Source organism: Chelonoidis abingdonii, chromosome 24, assembly GCF_003597395.2.
Source record: "Chelonoidis abingdonii isolate Lonesome George chromosome 24, CheloAbing_2.0, whole genome shotgun sequence".
NCBI classification, from domain to species: domain Eukaryota; kingdom Metazoa; phylum Chordata; order Testudines; family Testudinidae; genus Chelonoidis; species Chelonoidis abingdonii.
In genome coordinates, this window is record NC_133792.1 from 17,823,507 (window position 1) to 17,842,828 (window position 19,322).

General features: G+C 44.1%; 1 protein-coding gene across 5 annotated transcripts in view; it reads right to left on the reverse strand.

The window, feature by feature from the left end:
• VAV2 (vav guanine nucleotide exchange factor 2) overlaps positions 1-19,322 on the reverse strand; it is a 291,963-nt gene that overhangs the window by 45,801 nt on the left and 226,840 nt on the right. For 4 of the 5 annotated variants that reach the window (XM_032767531.2, XM_032767528.2, XM_075060420.1 and 1 more), the window contains exons 5-7: positions 9,263-9,365; positions 4,437-4,535; positions 1,756-1,824 (exon numbers count right to left, since the gene is read on the reverse strand). In XM_032767531.2, coding sequence (XP_032623422.1) covers positions 1,756-1,824; positions 4,437-4,535; positions 9,263-9,365 — 271 coding nt within the window. The remainder of the gene's footprint in view (positions 1-1,755; positions 1,825-4,436; positions 4,536-9,262; positions 9,366-19,322) is intronic. The other variant, XM_075060419.1, reaches the window with a different exon arrangement.

Below are 19,322 nucleotides of genomic sequence, written 5' to 3' on the forward strand. Positions count from 1 at the left end.
CATCGGCATAGGTAATCTACCTCCCCGAGAGGCAGTAGCTAGGTAAACAGAAGAATTCTTCCATCGACCCAGCACTGGCTGCAGCAGGGGTCAGGATGGCATAGCTACGTCTGTCAGGGGTGTGGATTTTTCATTCTCCTGAGAGACGCAAGTTCCCAGTGTAGACTAGCTCTTTGCCTATTAACTGTTTTAATGCAAGTGACTCCAGTGAGATATATCCCTAAATCACCATAAATACGAGGGTATCTTAATTAAGTTAAAAGGTTATACAATGATAAATGCATAGAGGAGTTCTGGGCATGTTACACTCCCTTTACTAGGTCTACTGGGAGCAGTCTAGCAGCATACAATAACCTGCCGTAATACCGTAAAGCCCGTACAATGCAGCCTTGTGAAAATGGACCAAGAAGGTGGAGCGATGCCTGTATTGAATCTGAAGCACTGACATGATGGGCCTAGGCTGATAATGGAACAAATGTGTCTGGCTGCCTTTGGTTAGGAAAGCTCAACTGCTTAATTACAGCAACCTGTGTGGCTGCCATCACCACATGTCAGACTGAAGCAAGAGCTAAGCCTCCTACGCTACTGCAGAGTAAACAAGCCATGAAGTTTTCGTGGTGCACCATCCTGATGAGCCCTGAAGTCTCCATTAACGAGGCTCATGCTGTTCTCCCAGTGCTGCCAGCTATCTTCGGCAGTGCTACTATGGGAGAAAAGCCATTCATCATCTTGCCATCCCAGATAGCACTTAGGTGATAACATGGTGGCCACCTGGGACAGGAGGAGGATCTGGCCATACGTGGAGATGATAGGTCAGATAACTTACTACCTCTCCTTGGACTGTCTGGGAAAGGGGCGGGAGGCTGGGCGTGGGGGAGCAACCAGAGACTGATATCGGTAGGTCAAACACCAAAAGATCAGAAGCAGCTCATAAATCAGCTCTGGAAAGCAGGCTGAACACAGAATTCACTTTGACTTCAGTGGGATCCCTGCATGAAGGGGGAAACTCACCCCCTGAAGAGGGCTAGCAGGAGGACTAGGCAGGGCCTAGCTCGCCTTAAGTAGGACTTATATACTATGTAGACCTTATGCTAGCTTTCTGCCCAGAGGTGAATCTTCACCCAATAAGCACCTAACAGAACTTGACCCTGTATCAACCTCGCTGTACTCAGATAAAAGCTTCAAATGCTGGATTATGGCGTCACAGCAGGATCAAACTGGAGGAGAATCTAGACTGTGTGCACACACGCATAACAAGAATACCTAGTATTTATATAGCACTTTACACAGGCAGAAGGTACCATGATCCCCAATTCACAGACAGGGACTGAGCTAATGAGGTGAAGTGACCTGCCCGAGTTCTCCAAGCAGGCCAGTTGCAGAGCTGGGTATAAAACCTGTCTCTCACATCCCTGTCTAGTGTGATACTCACTAAACCACACTGCCTGTTCCTGTATCCATCTAATTCTTTACAACAGACATGATCTGAAAACGACAGAAAGAAAGAAAGAAAGAGAGAAAGAGAGAAAGAAAGAAAGAAAAAGAATTTCCTTGTTGTAAAATTGTGTCCTTGTCTTTATACAATACCTAAGTTCCACTTCAGTATTAAAGGGCCCAAGCCAAGCTCTGTGGCCATAACAACTGAAACCACACAGACTAAAGCAATGAATTTTACATGAAATCTGAGTGCTGCTTCTTAAACAGGATGAAGCATAAGCTGCAAAGATTTAAGTAATGATGTTTAGACTCTGTTACCTCCAAATTGATAAAAATAGATTCCATCTCTTGTGGAGTCAGTACCAGCTTTAAGGGATTCATATAGTTCTGCAAGAGGTAAATGGAAAACATTGAAATAAATGAGCAAATACAATAAGATTCTTTCTTTTTTAAGCTAAAATTGTTGCAGTGGTTGAACTGTCTGGAGGGGAATCTTGGTGAATTTTCACACTTGCCAAAGGATAAGACTGACAAGACATTTACGAAAACCAACCACAGCATGGGCAAGGATCATGCAACCTGCCTTATTGTGCTTATGCTCAGCCACATCTCTGTGGAGGGTAGGGCTGGACTGTCTGGGACTGGGATGCCACATATGTTTTGTGAGGTGGTCAGGTTGTCAAGAACATGAACAAGATTTTACTTGACTTAAAAGTCGGGCTGCAAGCCAGACTGTTGACGGTGAACAGCTAAGGCATTTACCACCCACTTGTGAAGGAAGCTCTGAGCTAGAATACAGTAAATTTAAATTAACTGCACATTCTTGCTTTGTGGACTAAGTCAGTGTTTCTCAAACTGGGGGTCCTGAGGCAAACAGGGGGTTGCACGTCTATTGTAGGCGGGTTGTGGTTTTGCTATCCTATTTCTGTGTGCCTTCAGAGCTGGGCAGCCAGAGAGTGCCGGCTACTGGCCAGGCACCCAGCTCTGAAGGCAGCACAGTCAGCAGCACCAGCGCAGAAGTAAGGGTGGCATGATATGGGGGATAGTCACTTTGGGGGGTGGGGGTCTTCACAGCCTGAAATATTTTCAAAAGAGGTCCCAGCAAAAAAAGTTTGAGAATCCCTGGACTAAGTTATACCTCTTCAGAGGGAGAGCGAGAAGGAACACTGCCAAGTGAGCTGTGGAAGGATTAATGCCTGCAGAGACACTAGGGAGATGGGAAAGACACCCTTTAGAAGTTGCTCCCTGAGCATTCCTCTCCATTAACAGGTTTCAGCGGGGCAGCCGTGTTAGTCTGTATCAGCAAAAACAACGAGGAGTCCTTGTGGCACCTTAGAGACTAACACATTTATTTGGGCATAAGCTTTTGTGGGCTAGAACCCACTTCATGTTCTGTGTAATTATACCTGCCTACTGTATTTTCCACTCCGTGCATCTGATGAAGTGAGTTTTAGTCCATGAAAGCTTATGCCCAAATAAATTCATTAAAGTGCCAGAAGGACTCCTCCCCATTAAGAGGAACCATATTCAGGAGCGTATAATGTGGCCCTATATGTCTACACAAGATATGCTGCTATCTAGCTCTCTCTGTAGACAGAGATATCTATCGAGCTCTCTAGCTACAGCTATAGATACACCTACCGAAACCACACTTCAGGATTGTTAATCTGTATGCAAATTAAACTCTTAAAACTGCCCGCTGCCCGGCACTTTGTCAGAGCAACAGCTTCGCTGGTTTACAGTTTGCTGCTCTTTGGAGTGTTTACTCTTAGCTTTTGCACTCTGCCCCATTTAAAACATCAGCCACTCAGCGAGGGGGGAAAGCATGAGTCATGATCCTGAGCATCACACAGGACATAGTATGTCTGTATCCAATGCAGGTGGAGGGTGGGGTTCTTTTTGTTGCCGTTGTTGACTTGCCAGTTTTTTCACAAAGTAATCACCAGTTGCAATGGTGAATAGCATCTGTTTTAGCTGTTTGATTTGTAGAAAAACTCCCAGTCAGCTTGAATTTTAGCCTTTGAAGAACAAGACTACATTGGAGATGCTTTTCTGACCCAATGGGTATTAACGGGAAAGTCTGCACCTTCCATAGCTACAGAACATACAGATAGAATATTGCTCATTACAGGACCTTAACTCCGCCACAGCAAAAAATCTCCTCTCAGAGCTCCTACCAAGGGAATAATTTACCTCTTCCTCTGGGCTGAAACACAAGGTTAATAGAGGTTTTCAAAGAACAAGAAATGTGTACGTCACTAATATGAACGTCAAAGCCTGAATCTTGTTTAATTGTGCGGCTCTCTTTCAGAGCTTCTTTGTAAGAAAGGCAAACATTTTTAAAGGGAAAGGAAAAGAAGTAGAAATGATATCTGGCCTTTTTTAATTCTACTCATCTGTAATCACTGAAGGAGAAAAGAAAATATCCAGCCTCCAGTCGGATGCATTGCACGTTTCTGTTGCTGAAGTGTTCATTCTTTTAAAAGAGAGAATGCAACCAGAATTTATCAAAACCAATTAAAGCCCGTGAATGCATGCCATGAAATGTTACTTTTAATCCAATTAGTTTCAATGACAAGTCAGCACGGCTTCAGCACTTTCAAGAACTACCTAGAATAAATAGGTTCTTTCAAATTATTCAATGGTGATCAAAGAGTGATAAGAAATCTGTAAAAGCCAGTCTTATCTAGAGATTGGGCCTGGCCACGTAAAGAATTGAGTGCGTCTTACTGCTGAGGTTGGAATCTGAAATAACACAATGGTTTTTAAGTATACTTTAAATAGGCAACGATCAGATAAAATAGGCTCCTTTTTTCTGCGCGTTCTGGTACCCAGCACGGGCTTACGTTTGAATGCCTCTGTCCTGCCTTCTATCACAAACACCCAGTACTATGGAGCTCAAGAAGCAAGAACTAATCCAGCAAGAGTAATGCAAGATCAAATGCAACCTGACGCTGTTGACATGAAACGTAGTGATAGAAAAGAAGGCCGGCTCTTACCTTTTCTATGTCTTCAAGTGTTTTGTAATATTTGGCCTCGGTCTCCTGAATTTCTAGCAAACAGCAATTTCTTTTGTCATCTTCTGTCATTCCCATTTTCTAGAGAAATAAACAACGCATGCTTGAGTGTCCTTAGAGTGTTTCAACCTGCTTGCTTACAGTGGTTCTTTAATGTGTCATTCAGTGACAGCAAACTCCCAACTCACACAAGCTCAGGAAGCCAGAAACCAAATTTTCAGTCATTTATGTGAAAGGGATCCATTTCTGTCTGCAAAACGTTGAGTGAAATCCTGGCTCCACTGAAGCTAATGGCAAAACTCCCCTTGGGGTTAAATTTCACCCTTTGCACGTACTATACAATTTACATAGAGTACTATAATCAAAAGATGTCAGTCAAAAGAAAAAGTGTGTGTCTCTTTTTTTCAAACTTTGTTTTCTTGTGTGAAGCTCATAAGTGCCTAAAAGGGACTGAGGTGGTACACTTGTATGGGTCATCAGTGTTGCTAGTCCCTGTGATTTTACCCCAGCTCTCATATTTGGTGCTTTTCTTAAAGCCCCACCTCCTGGAGTCATGTGATTATCTGAGAATCTTAGCTTTCCTTTTTTCTAGAAAAGTAAGATTCTAGCCCTCATGGTTGCATAGAAAAGCTAGAAACTGTGACCCCCCCCAAAATGCTCAAAAAATAGAAGACAAATATAAAATAACCCCAAATGTATTTTTTTTAAATCTCATGATTTTTAGCACAATCTCATAATTTGTGGATGGGGCTCTGAGTCATGATTTTTGAATGTTTGGGGTTAAGTAGTACTGAGTCTGCAATAGGGGAGAATTACCTTTGTACAACCCATATGAAAGAGTGCAAGATAGCATATTGGCCAGACAGAAACCAAACTCTCTTGGTCACTGTCTCCTACTTACCTGCATGTATCTGATCTGAAGCATGCAGAAATATAAGCAAAACCAATTAACATTATACATTTGGTATTACAAATTGCCTTTTTTTTTTTAAATGTCCACCAATTTTTCCTCAACATTTAGATGAAATTAAAGGCCACTATCATAAAAATAAAGAACTTGATGCTTTTGCTGGAGAGAAGGAAGGGAAGTCAGGAGCTAGGAAAACATTGAGGACCAGATCTTCAGCATGTGTGTATTAGGGTAGCTTCACCGGAGTCAGTCACTTTAAAAGTATTAAAAAGGGCATAATTATGAATTCATAGGTCATAAGGCCAGAAGGAACCCTTAGATCATTTAGTCTGACCTCCCACATAACACAGACTAGACCAGAGAAGATCATCCAGTTACCTCCATACTGAGCGCAATAACTTATGTCTGGCACTCTAAAAATGGCTGTGTAGATGACGTGACTTGGGCTCTTGAGTCTGGCAGGGCTGGGGCCGGAGGGTTGCGCTTGACAGCCCAAGCCACAATGCCAAAGTAACATCTACACTGCTATTTTGAGCATGCTAGTGGGAGCCCTGCTAACACAAGCCTGCAGAGCAGGGCTTTCGCTTTCAGGGGCAGTCTAGACACACCCGCTAAGTCTCTCCCTACAGGGCACTTTGCAAGTGTCTTAAGGACCTTACTGTTCGAGTGTCCCTTGAGAACAATCCAGTCTTTTTTTGAAGGGGGCCTCCAGGAAGGTGGTTGTTGCTTGAAAGATCATTTTTAGGATGGCTGGGATATTGTTTCCCCTTGCTGCAAGATCCCGATGGTGGCCACCCTACACGGTGGAGACTGCTCAGCGTCCACAACTGAGACCAGATGTTCAAAAAAGCCCCATACCCAACGTGCTGAGCACTTCAGAAAACCCAGCTCCAGCTGGGAGTGCTGAGCCTGGCCGCAAATTCCAGCCTCAGTGTGGCTGGGGACAAACCATAGTTTGCACCTACTCAGCTAACAGCACTTCAGTCCCAAGTCCCCATTAGTTCAACGGGCTGAATGTCTTTAGGTTACGTCTACACTATGAGATAGGGATGTGACTCCCAGCTTGCACCAGCACACTAAAAATAGTTTAGCAGCCGTGGGTAGCACGGGCTGCAGCGGCACAGGCTATGATAGCTGCAAACTCCATTTTGCCCCGGGAATAGGCCTTAGTGAGGCTACATCTTCTGCTGAACTGAGGCTATATAAACAAAACCTGCATCTTGCATCATCACACTGTTCTCAAAACGATGGTGATAGCCCACGATCTCAACCTGTGTCGTAACCGAGAGGTGCATCAAAGCCTCACGACTCAGGCATGAGAAAAACAGCATGGAGCTGTTAGAGCCAGTAGGGGGCTGCACCTTTAAAACATCAGTCTGATTCTAAGTCTTCCAATAACCACCTTCCTTAAAGTCCTTGGAAAGCTATAAAAATAAATCTCACACTTGTTATACTCATTTAAAAGCAAATTAAACCTCTGATGGGAACAGACTCCTCCTTGGGAATGACAGCGTGCATGGAGTATATATTTGGTTGGCGTCTTTTAACGTGCATTTTGTATTGACATCTTCACATTTTACCAACATGCATTAACTTGAAAGCATTCAGCAGTTACTTCGAAGATACTGAGGGAAGGGAAATGGTTTACTGAATTTTTAAATCAGAGGCTAAAGCTTTTATTAATCAGCCATTAATAACAATATTCAGGACAGCATAACAAAATCTGAAGTTGTAAATATGAAATATGCAAAATGAGCCATCACAACCAGTGTGAATGAACCCCAGGATTTTACGAGAAGCACGTCGGGCACACATTGCTTCCAGAAATCTGGGGGAATGACAAGTGGGGAGGTTCTCTTTCATTTTAGCCTTACTTGCACTAGGGAATCCTACCCCCAAAATCCCACTAACGGCATCAGTAGAAGTCCTAGTGCAAATAAAGCTCCTGTGGGTGGATATCTTAGGTTGCATCTATACTTTGAGCTGGGGCTCTGATTCCCAGCTTGTGTAGACACACTCATGCTAGTCTTGTGGCTGTGGCAGCATGGGCCAGCTGCCCTGAGTACAACCTGCCTGAACCCCGGAGGTATGTACTGGCGGCAGCTTGTACTGTGCCATTGCTGCCTCTGTTACTGAAGGTACACTACTACTGTTAGCACCCTAGCTCAGATGAGAGCATGTCTAGAGGAGCTGGGAATCATAGCCCTAACTTGTAGTATAGAAGTAGCCTTAGTGATAAAAATGCAAGTAGCTACTGGTGTTTCCACCGGTGCTAAGATCAGTGCAGCTAACCCAGAACTAGCACCAGTGGGAATTCCTTTATCATGGTGCTTAGCACAGAAACAGCCTCAAGACCTGACCCTGGGCATTGCTGAGCCCACTCAATTGACACTGATTGATGGGTGCACCCTCTCAAGGCTGGGCCTTCAGAGACTCTGATTCTGATCTCGATTAAACTAGCAGACTCTCTGTTGAGGTCTATGAGTTACACCAGGTGTAGCACTGAGGAGAGATCAGAGCACACATTCCTGGCAGCTCAATGACAGAGTTTGCATCCTGGGCTCACTTGGACTCTGCGAAGCAAAGTTCCTGCCAACTCACACCTCCGATTGTCAGCTGCAGCGATCTGTGATTTACGATTACAGGCCTCACTCAGGGAATTTAATTGACCAGTGAACGTGTCCATTTATCCTGCTTTCTCCTAGAATTATGAATCTTGGCAGCTGTGGTGTGCAGCCAGAAGACAGTAATTAGAATCTACATGGATCCCGGGGGTGGAAGAATTTCACGTGAATCTCAAGAAATTTGGACATTCATGCTCCAGTGATGAGTTCTCTTGAAATTTTCCATCAGCAGAAACAACAAATGTAGTGCATCTAAACGTTTAGCTGGGAAAAGAGCCTCCTTGGCTTGTATCCTTTTTCATGATACTAATTATTTGGTAGCATGCTCCAGAAGGACATTTTCCATATGCATTCAGTGTAATATACCCCTCTGTTCCTAGACAACACATGGCTTCGTTCACAGAGTAAATGCTCTAAGGGAGAAATTCTCTGCCATGCAGAGTAACGTAGGCAGCACTGAAGTCCTCAAAATAGAACTTAGGTGGTTTGTCAGCGTTGTCCCGACCCCTCTGCACAGGGGAGAATTTCATTCCTGAGAAATTCCAGACAAAGCTTGGTACCACAGAAGCAATAGGGACTGATCCAAGGCCCACTGAAATCAGCATGAGCCTTTCCACTGGTGTCCATGGCCCTGTAGAGCCTAGAGCCCTGTTACAATTCCCAACCTCATGTAACTTTTGGCTGCGACTTTCAAAGCTGCCTAATGGATTTGGATGCTCAAATATCCATTACAATTAATTCAGGGAGTCAGGCATCCAACCCTCCTAGGCAGCTTCGTAAATCTGAGCTTTAGGATATACCAGAGCTGGTAGATTTTAAGTGGTAAAGTAAAAATATCCAAGAGAAAAACTACATTTTCATTGCAAATATCTGCAACTCACCTGGATCTAAGAATACTTGCAGTGTCAGACACACAACAGGCTAATCGTGCAGGTATGAGTCACATCGCTCGCCTTAGAAAGGGATGAAGCGACACACGCTGCTTTGGCTTAGCAGCGCATTCGTATTTTTGCACTCCTTTACAATGGGGATTCTTAGAACTTCTTTCCTCCCATCCTTTAGATGACAGCACCATGAAAAGCCTTTGAGAAACCCTACAGGATCAGCTCGATCACTCTTCCTCTCACTGTCTCTCTTTCCCCTGCCAACCAGCCCATTTCCAAGGAATGACTCAAACAAGTTTGAGAACATTATCTTTCATCAGAGGGTGCATTGCGTGTTTGTTTTTAACCCCCCCCTTCAAGATATGGTATTTAAAATACATCAATTGTTACCATGGGTTGCTGAACTTCCACTTTGATGATATCTTCGTAGATATCATCGCCTTCATCTTCACAAGGGACGCAGTCGTAAATATCCTCCCCCAGATCATGTTCACTGAAAGGAGAACAAGAGGGTTTAGAAATACAGAGGAAACTTTCGCTATAGGTAGATTATGCAAGTGAGCCATAGCATCCAGTAAAGAATGGGGGAGGGGGAAGAGGGAGAACCCCCAAAAATGGTAACGTCCTCATTTCTCTTTCCCATTTTTCATTAAGGAGGCACTTTTTTGGTATCAGCTACCACAGTATGATTTCACCTCCACACTGCCCACTTGGATGCTGGAGCGATGCAAAACACTTTGCGGTGTAAGCCCAGGGACCGTAACTGTCATCACGAGGTAGCATGGTCTAGTGGATAGGAAACTGGAGTGGGAGTCAGGAGCTCTGGATCTTACTCTTGGCTCTGCCTTGGCTTCTCTGTGCACTTTTATTTCCCTCCCCTGCTTTTGTCTGTCTTCTCTATTAGACTGGGAGCTTTTCAGGACAGGGACCATCTTGCTAAGTGTTTGTGCTGTTAGCTGAGGCCTACGGGCACTATTGCAACTCAAATGACACCTACATTTACACCAGGATCTAAGGTAAAACTCCACAGCTGTATTACTTCTAACAGACCAGCCTATTTCAAACATCAGTAGAAACTGGCTCCCCTCCTGGCCCCAAACACTGCAGCTGTTTATAGCACTTTGTCTGTTCTAAGCACTCGTTAGACATCAGTTAATTAGTCCTGCCAACACCCCTGGGAGGCTCACAGATTCATGATTCCAAGAGCAGAAGGGACCATTGTGATCATCCAGTCTGACCTCTCAGGAGATGTGTACGCTGCACACTAAGCCTGGGCTCGACTCCGGGTGGAGCCCAAGGCCCTCTTCTGTCCACACACAGATCAGTCTGACTCGGCTCAGCAAGCACTCGGGACCCTGCTAGGCAGGTGGGTCAGAGGCCAAGTCCCACCATGACTTGGTTCTGAGCCCTGTCACTTTGGAGTGTGGATGCAGCTCAAGCCGCAGACCCGTACCAGAAGGCCTGCACAGTACAGCGTGGACATGTTAGCATGACTGAGAGACTTGGGTTCAGCAATGGTTAACCCAGGTTTACAATGCAGTGTGGATGCTCAAGCACAGGCTTGGGAACATCGGGTCTACAAGGCTGGGTCCCACAGACCTGGGCTTAGTGTGCAGTGTAGACAGGCTACAGACAAGATCGGGGCCAAGATGCAGGGTACTATAGAAACACCGAGTGAGAGTCCCTGCCCCAAAGAGCATTATTACCCCTTTTTACATATGGGTAAACCAACTGAGAGGTAAGGGGACATGCCCAAGGTCACACAGGGAATCAGTGGCAAAGCCACCATTAGACCACAAGTCCTCCTCACTCCCAGCCCTGTGCTCATTCCTCCAGAAACTTGCCTTCCGACTGGCTTAGGGGAAATGCATGCGGCTGATGAGGCCCCTGAAAACACAGATGTGCACCCAGTTGCTTCTTCGCTATGAAGCAGATGAAAGAAACAGGATCAATGTTCTGGACACTTGGTTACTCTTTCAGCTGCCCCACGGCATTGATGAACTGTCAGCACATGAAGAAACTGGCCATTTATTCCTATTCCACTTAGTAAATACCAGCTCAGACCCTGAGCTACTATCCATCAGCGTAGCTCCATTGCCTCAGATGGATCTAAGCCAATTTACACCAGCTGATGGATCTCGCATTTTATCCATGGTGCCAAATTCAGACCTGGGCCAGCTCCATTAGCTCCAACAGATTAGCCCTTATGTACACCAGGGATGAATCTGGGCCACAGGAGGGCCTGGAGCAGTAGCTCATATGCTCTTTATTGGTACTATTGGCCCTGTAACAGCACTCAGAGCCTGCAAATAGGGCTGGGACCTGCCTGTAGTAGCTGATGTACAAACACATATTAAAACACAGACCCAGCTCTGAAGAGCTTAGAATCCAGTCTTTAATCATTGGCACATACACGTACCTTCGCAGAGAGAGAATGAGCGACTGCGAGCAGCAGAAAAATAATTCTGTGTAGGATTTCTACAGTCTTATTTTTCAGGTGCTAAATATCTATTACTCTGACCATCTCCTATATGTCTGATACCACACTTACACTCTGTTACCCACATTCCCAAAGCCGTCCGTATCCCGAGGCACCATTAGAAGTAGGCTTGGCACAATTACGCTTTTATTTTTTAAAAAATAATTTTGACGGGTAACAGCGATGTTTATTTTTAAGCATTTTTTAATCAATTTAAATTTTCACAGTTGTGGGCATTTATTGGGGGGTGGTGTGGGAGGGAGTCCAGATGATTATTGTTTAACGACAGTAGACACCGAAATTGAAAAAGTTAAAGCTTTATATAACCCAAATTGTCAACATCACATATCAAAATATACAACCTAACTGTCCTTAAATCAAACTCTAACAAGTTCTCAAGCTGCACTTGTCTTTCGTTACCTATCTGTACATTTTGATCCTCAGCAAAGAAAATATTTTGTCACCAGTTTGTATGTGTACCGGGAAATCGACGTTTACCGATAAAAATCTAATCCTTCCAAGCCTAATTATAAGTGTTAATGGGCTTAATAAATTCTACAGGGTTAAAAACAGCAATGTGGCTCTCTGAGACCTTGAACTGTCAGGTCAAGTTTATGCTAACAGTTGCCTGAGCTGTAAACTTCCAAAAGGGCATCTGAACTGTGCTCTCTCTCTTTCTTTCAACTCAAACACTTGTGGCAATCTTGCAACCAAAACACAAAGCTTTGTTTTTTGTAGCACAAGGGGAAATATTGCCGCTTTGTGCCAAAGCTTTCTTTAAACGCTGTGTGTAATAGAATCACACATCCTGTGTTCAAAGCTGTGCTCTGGCAACCTTTGCTTGCACAAGTAATTGAAATGCTAGAGAAGATCCCCACACAGCCAGAAGAACTGGGGAAGGTTCAGGCGGAGGGGAGAGCAGCACACAAAGAGACTATATTTAAGCAACAGATCTTTATTGTTATTATTTTTATTAATAAATATAATTATTATGGCAGTGCACAGAGACTCTGATTGGGCCCCACTGGATTGATACAGATCCCAGATCTGGAGTCAGATCAGGGCTGGCTCCAGCGGTTTTGCCGCCCCAAGCAGCCAAAAAAAAAAAAAAGCTGCGATCACGATCTGAGGCAATTTAGCAGGAGGTCCTTCGCTCCGAGCGGGAGTGAGGGACCTCTGCCGAATTGCCGCCAAATACCTGAAAGTGCCACCCCGCTCCCGAGTTGCCGCCCCAAGCACCTGCTTGATAAGCTGGTGCCTGGAGCTGGCCCTGAGTCAGATCTATATGGAGGTACTTCTGCACGTGCATGGGGCCCTGCTGACTTTCATAGGACTCTACACAAGTGCACAGGTCCAATGGGGTTGATCCCACTGGGGAAATCAGGATGCAAGAGGAAGACACAGAGATGACAGCCACATTCAAATAGCCATTGCCCACTCCCATGATTTTACTGTGAGTCTTGTGATTTTTAGTGTGTTTCTTAAAGCCCCAGCTCCTGGAGTCATGTGAATACATGCAAATCTCAGCTTTTGTTGTTGCAGAGTGAGTTTCTACCTTGATGGTTGTGAGAAAAATTTGAAAACACAGCTCAAGTTCACCCTACAGACTTGTGGGGAAAAAAACAGAAGGCAAATGAGAAGAAACCAACGTTTTGTAAAAGTCTCATGATTTTTACACCAATTTCATGATTTTTGAACACTTGGGATTGGTGATATTGAACTAGAAACATGAACCTGGCCTTAGCTTGATTTTAAACACATTTCTTTTACTTTACACACACACGGGGAGAGAGAGAGAGAGAGAGAGAGAAAATCAAAGAAACATGGGCTTTGGATTTATAGCGTTTGTTTCATTCAGTGGCTCAGTAAATCTAAAAGAGGCTAAATGCTGATCTCAGCTATTCTGATGTATTATTTACACTGAGGTAGCATGTACCAGTCACTGATCAATGCACTGCACTAGGCACTGTACAAACATGGTAATGCAAATAATAATAATGATCCCTGGACTGAAGGACTTGCAATCTAAGCAAATCCACCCTGCTTCTTTTAGGCTGCAGTAATAGAGTAACCTGCACTTAGGGTGACCAGACAGCAAATGTGAAAAATCAGGACGGGGTGGAGGGTAATAGTAGCCTATATAAGAAAAAGACCCAAAAATCAGAACTGTCCCTATAAAGTCAGAGAATCCTGTGGCACCTTATAGACTAACAGAGGTTTTGGAGCGTGAGCTTTCGTGGGTGAATACCCACTCCGTCAGACGCAGGACTATAAAGTCCTATAAAGTCAGGACATCTGGTCACCCTACCTGCACTAAGCTTAGTGCAAAATACCAGATTTGTGGGTAAAATGATCTTTGACCTTCAATACCTTCCAAAGAGAAGAATCTGGGTTGAACAATGGCTGAGTCCACTCCCTGAACGATTTCTAACTTGTCTCTGTGCTAGGCAATGTATTTTTAGAAGCCTGGATTTGAATTATTTTAACTCTCTCTAGAAAAAACATAAACAACTCTTCAGGATGAAACTCAAAGCAAACTGCTGACTGACCAGCCAAAGATGTTAACACATCAATACAGAGGTAGCTAAGAGGCACAGAGAATAATGTGATATTCTGCAGAATCATAGTTGACTGAGAGGCCTGCTCTCAGAAAAGCTTTGAAGAGGGCAAACAAACATTCTTAGCTGTGCGAAGAACATCTCCTTCTGCCAGAAATAGAAGGGAGCACGTAGAAGTCCCAATGCCTTGCAACAGAGAAGGAGAGAGTAATATAGACACAAAATCCAACTCAGGATCAGGGCTGGCCAGACAACAAGACCAAAAATATTTGCAAAAGTGGGTTTTATTTCTCTTTTACACGCCATTATTTCCATTTCTAAATAGAGATGTAGTCAATAAAAGTATGTTTTTAAATAAATGCACCGGTGTTCTGTATCAACTCTGTTCCTACCGAGCGATACGCTGTAGCTGCTGTAATACCCACTAATAGCCAGCGATCCATCTTCCCTTCTTCCAAGTGCCATCGCTGCAGTTATTATCTGTCCCAATATTTGTATTCTGAGCTCTTCTCCACAGCCAGAGCGACTATCTCCAGATTCCCCATTTATCTTCCATTCCAGCAGGCACCTATCAGATTTCTAGCTGCATCGCCATGCATCATTCTGGTGGTTGAAAAGTCATTAGGAAGCTTATGGTTGAGTTAATACCGCACCTGCTATTCCTTCTATCAGCCAGCAGGACAATGGACGGGGTGACCAAGGCAAAAGAGCCCCATGTGAAGCCCCTGAATGATGCCAGCCCAGCACCCACATCTACTGCACTGCCACGACTAGAAGTCTCAGTGTTCGGTGCCAGAGCATCGTTCTGTTTCCAGCTCCTGCACTGCCGCTGGCTTCCCTGCAGTCCTCACTCTAACGTGCATCCTGACCATAGGGAAGATCTGGAACAAAACCAACACTATAGATCAAATGTCTCCTGGTCACATGGGCCCAAAACGTAGACAGACTGACTGATCGTCTCCCAGCCTCATGAAGCCCAGCTCAGTAACACGTAGAGCTTTGAATGATGGGAAGTCTCAACGCTGGTGACAGAGATCTGCCAGCCTGCTGCCAAAGCCCCCAAGGATAAACAGAAGAGACAGTGTCGTTAACTTGCTCTAGATAGATGGCATGGGGCCGCCATTTACCCCTGAAGAGTTTCTCTTGACAGCCCTGTACCATCCTGATGTTAGGTAGGTAGGTGTCATCATCAAGGGCGCAGGCTGTGGGAAGCAGACAGAATGAGGAAGAAAGCCCTTCACTGCAGCTAACACTGTACAACCTACTATACAAACCTCCCCCGCCCAACTCCACTCTCCAGCAACCAGCATTTAACTCCGAGCTCTCTAGGACAAGGATCAAGCTCTCCCTTTGATTAAGGCCCAGGAGTAAACCACAACCACATGAGTGAGTGGGGTGGCCTTCCTGAGTTACAAGTTGGCTTAAAGTCACAGATGGGTTAATGTCCACGGTGCTGAGAACCCACACCACCTTTGACAGTCAAGCCAAGGTTTCAGAATGAGAAATCCATGTGGCAGTTTACACCATGTGGCAGTTTACACCAAATGAAATCAGGAGGGGGTGGGACTTCAGGGCTGTTTTTTAAGTTTATGCCTAAATAAATTTGTTAGTCTCTAAGGTGCCACAAGGACTCCTCGTTCTTTTTGTTGATACCACTTCAGGCACTAAAATCATGAGTCTCTGCCATTTGATCTAAAGGAGTCATTTCTCTAGGTGGCAGCAGTAGGAGGCTTCCATCCTTGGTGGACCAGCCACTAAGCGTGGGACGCTGAATACAGAATGAACAGTGAGTCACATGACAGGTTACAGACAACGGAGTCTAAATATCACATGGGGCACATCAGGCAGAATTCTATTAGGGTAAAAGTTGATTCTGTGACTTATTTTCACTGAGGGTTTGACTCTTCCATCCCCACATTCATTCCAGCGTATTTCTCCCTGAGTTTCCCCTCCTCTCCTCTTTAATCCTCTGAATCAGCTTCTTGCGAAGGTTCTCACCCTTGACCATAAGCACCCTGCTGGCTTTTACAGCCACTGACTAGAATCATCATCATTAGGACTAGATTGTCCCCACAGGCACAGTGGCTCAAGAACCCCAATGCACAGAGGCTCAGAACTCCCACTTCCAGCCTCCTCCATTCAGCCCATCTCTCAGTGTTCAGGGACCCTGGCAAGACAGACAAGCTCTCCCTCAGACTAAGACTGGGGTCTTGCACTGCAATTATGCTCCTAATATCAAAGTGCAAACCATTTTCTGAATGACAGGCTGCAACAGAAACACTGAGAAACACAAGCATCAGTTAGATTAATCCATCCTGGGGCTGAAGCGTAGAATTTAGGGGATGAGGGAACATTGCTAATTCCCACTAACCAGAAGAGGCACTAACAATGACAGAATTGTGTGTGAGAGCAGCTAAGAGTCATGTATGTAGCTGTTACTCACACAAGCAGTCTCATTGATAACAGTAATTAACATGATTAAAAGCTCCAGAATGGTCCATTAACACCTCAACAGGAATTTTGTTTGCTTATTTTGACACCTGTGGCTTTTCCCATTAATCACTACTGTTCATACTTCCTAATGCAGCCCAGCACTTAGTAAAAGCGAAGGATGCACCTGTAGTTAGAAGAGATCAGGAATAAGAACACAGGGTTCTATTCCCAGCTCTGCGACAGACTTGCTGTGTCACCTTTGGCAAGTTATTTAACCTCTTTGTGCCTCAATTTCCTTGTCTGTAGAATGGGGATGACAATACCCACATCACCGGAGAGATGGTGGGAAGCAATTTGAGTCTGTCATTTAAATGCAAAGTTCTAGAGCTCCAATCAGCAAGCAGCACTGGTATTACAATAATGAAGTCTCAGGACCTTATTTACAAAAGCATTTTCCTTTTAAACCTTTGCTGAGAAGTGGAGAGGGACTGCTATTCTTGTGGTGAACTATCAAATGTGTATATTGGACAGAATCTCCCAGGACAGACTGTAGGTTGTAGAATCCTTCTGCTTTGTATATTACTGTTGACATCAGTGCTTTTCGCATATTGATTTTCATCGATCTTTGCAAGTCACGTGCCCCAGCTGGAAATAGACCACTATTAAAAAAATACATCAAAAGGATTTTAGTCTGCAGCAACTTAATAACATGGTACCACAGTGACAATGAACAATGGCCAGATGCTCAGATGACATAAATAGCATCATTCCATGGATTCAATCAGAGACGTGCAATGTTAAGCCAGCTGAGGATCTGGCATAAAATTTTCAAAAGAGCCTCATTCCTGTTTTCAAACCTGATTTAAGACCATAGGAGCCATAGGAGCCTAAGTCTTATTAAAATGGGCTTCAGGCGCCTAAGGGCCTGTGACGGTTCTGGGGGCACCCAGGACAGAGTCATGTTGTTATCCCCTGCCTCCAGTGTGATGGTATCTTGCCTACGTGGGTGTCAGCTCTCTAACTCTACCAGCCTCCTCTGGGCTGTGCTAGCCCAGTTTCTGCCTTGCAGGTTAACAGGACATGTACCCCAGTCCCCGCGTCCCTTTGAAGCTTTCCCCTGGGATACCCAGCTCTGGCTACTCACAGAAAATCCAAATCCTCTGCTCCCGAAGGTGCAGTGTACTGCAGATCACCAGTTTCACCTTAAACCACCACTCCTGTCAAATGCACCGCACTCGTGAGCACGTCTAATAAACAAAAGTAAGTTCATTTAAGAAAGAATAGTGATTTAGCTAGAAACAAGAGAGTGTGGTGTGAACAAATGGGAACAATACAAAACACAAAACACAAACCTGGGTCTACGCTTATTGATAGTTACCTTTTCTATTTAATAAAGTAGGTTTCCCCCCAAAGTTATGCTGTTGCAGAGCTGGCCAGTTTCACAAGAACCAGGATCCAAACATTCACGAAAGCACTTGCACTCCACAAGGGGTTTCCTCAGTGACTAGATACCAAGTGTTTCTCCCTCCTCCATCTCACATCGAAAGAGTCTTTTGTTTCTATTCATAGACAGCACCCTCTCCTGTCTTGTTGTAAGTTCCTTTGTACACCTTCAAGTTGTTTCGATTGTTTGCAGTTGCCGTTGACGGTTTTCCATTAGAAGTCTTGGGACTGAGCAAGGCTAAACAATTCAGCTTTGCATTACATCACTGGGTAAACAGAGGCGGATGAGGGGGGAATGAGGGGAGAATGATAATTCCCCCTATGGGCCGTCATCAAGACACATTATCTCTGGGTAACCAATTTTTACTCCAAGTCCATAAAGCATACTTTCAATATCAATACATTATTCCTTAAATATTACATCAACATACATACATCTCACAATGATTATGAAGCTTGACAAGTTACAAACTTTCCATAGATAAGTTATATGCTACTCTTCATAGATAAATATGCTGTAAGACATGTGCTTGGTGTAGTGAGTTTGTCAGGACTGAGGTGAGAGGAGTTTGCAAAGAATCAGGGATCCTTTGCTAAGGAGCCTCTGTGTCAAGGGACCAAAGTCACTTTTGAAAATAGGACAAAAGCTCCCTCAGTCACATCAGTGGTTTGAAAATTTTTACCCTGGTCTATAGAGAATGATCTCCTTGCCAAAGGATTTTTAGTCATCTTATAAAAGTGTGCAGCAGCAATATCATTCTCTATTCTACAAGATACAGTTCTCTGGTCTATAAAATGTGTTTTAAAAACCCTCAGAGAAAGGTTAAAACTTTCTATTAAATTCTACTGGACTTTTCATAAAGCTGCAGCATCGCTACTTGATATCTAGGGATGCGAACCGAAGGATCTCACACATACTGTGCCCAGGTTTAGCATCCATCAAAGCAGCTGACTGCAAATATATGTTTGGAGAAAGATGCTGTATACGAAAGAAACAGAGATTGAAACTCACAACTCTTCGGAGGGAGATTCTTGGATAACGTAAGGCCAGAACTGTAGCTGTTTAATAATTTTTTTAAAGTTGTATAAAATCTAGTATTAATAGAAACATTTTAAAAGGAGTTTAAAATGAATTTTAACTGAATTATTTCAATGAAGTATTTCTAAATCAATTATTTCTTTGTTCCTTCTGTGGTCCTAGCAATCCACACATCACGGTGTTATGGCAGAGCCGTCACTACTGCCAGCCCTAGTTGTTCTACCATCAGGACACTGGTTTAATATCATTATTTAAAACAGATCTTTATTTGCCTTGCTTTTGAGCCTTTAGCAGTCACTTTTTCCATGCTTTTCTCTGCAACCATGAGAGCTAGAGACTTAGTATTTTAAAATAAAAGCTGATAGTCTCATGTAATCACCTGACTCCAGGAGCTGGGTCTTTAAGAAACCCCCAAATATTGCAAGACTCATCACAAGAGCTATCAGCAATGTACACAGAAACCAAAAAGTAAAACTGACTAGAAAGAAGTGCGACTTT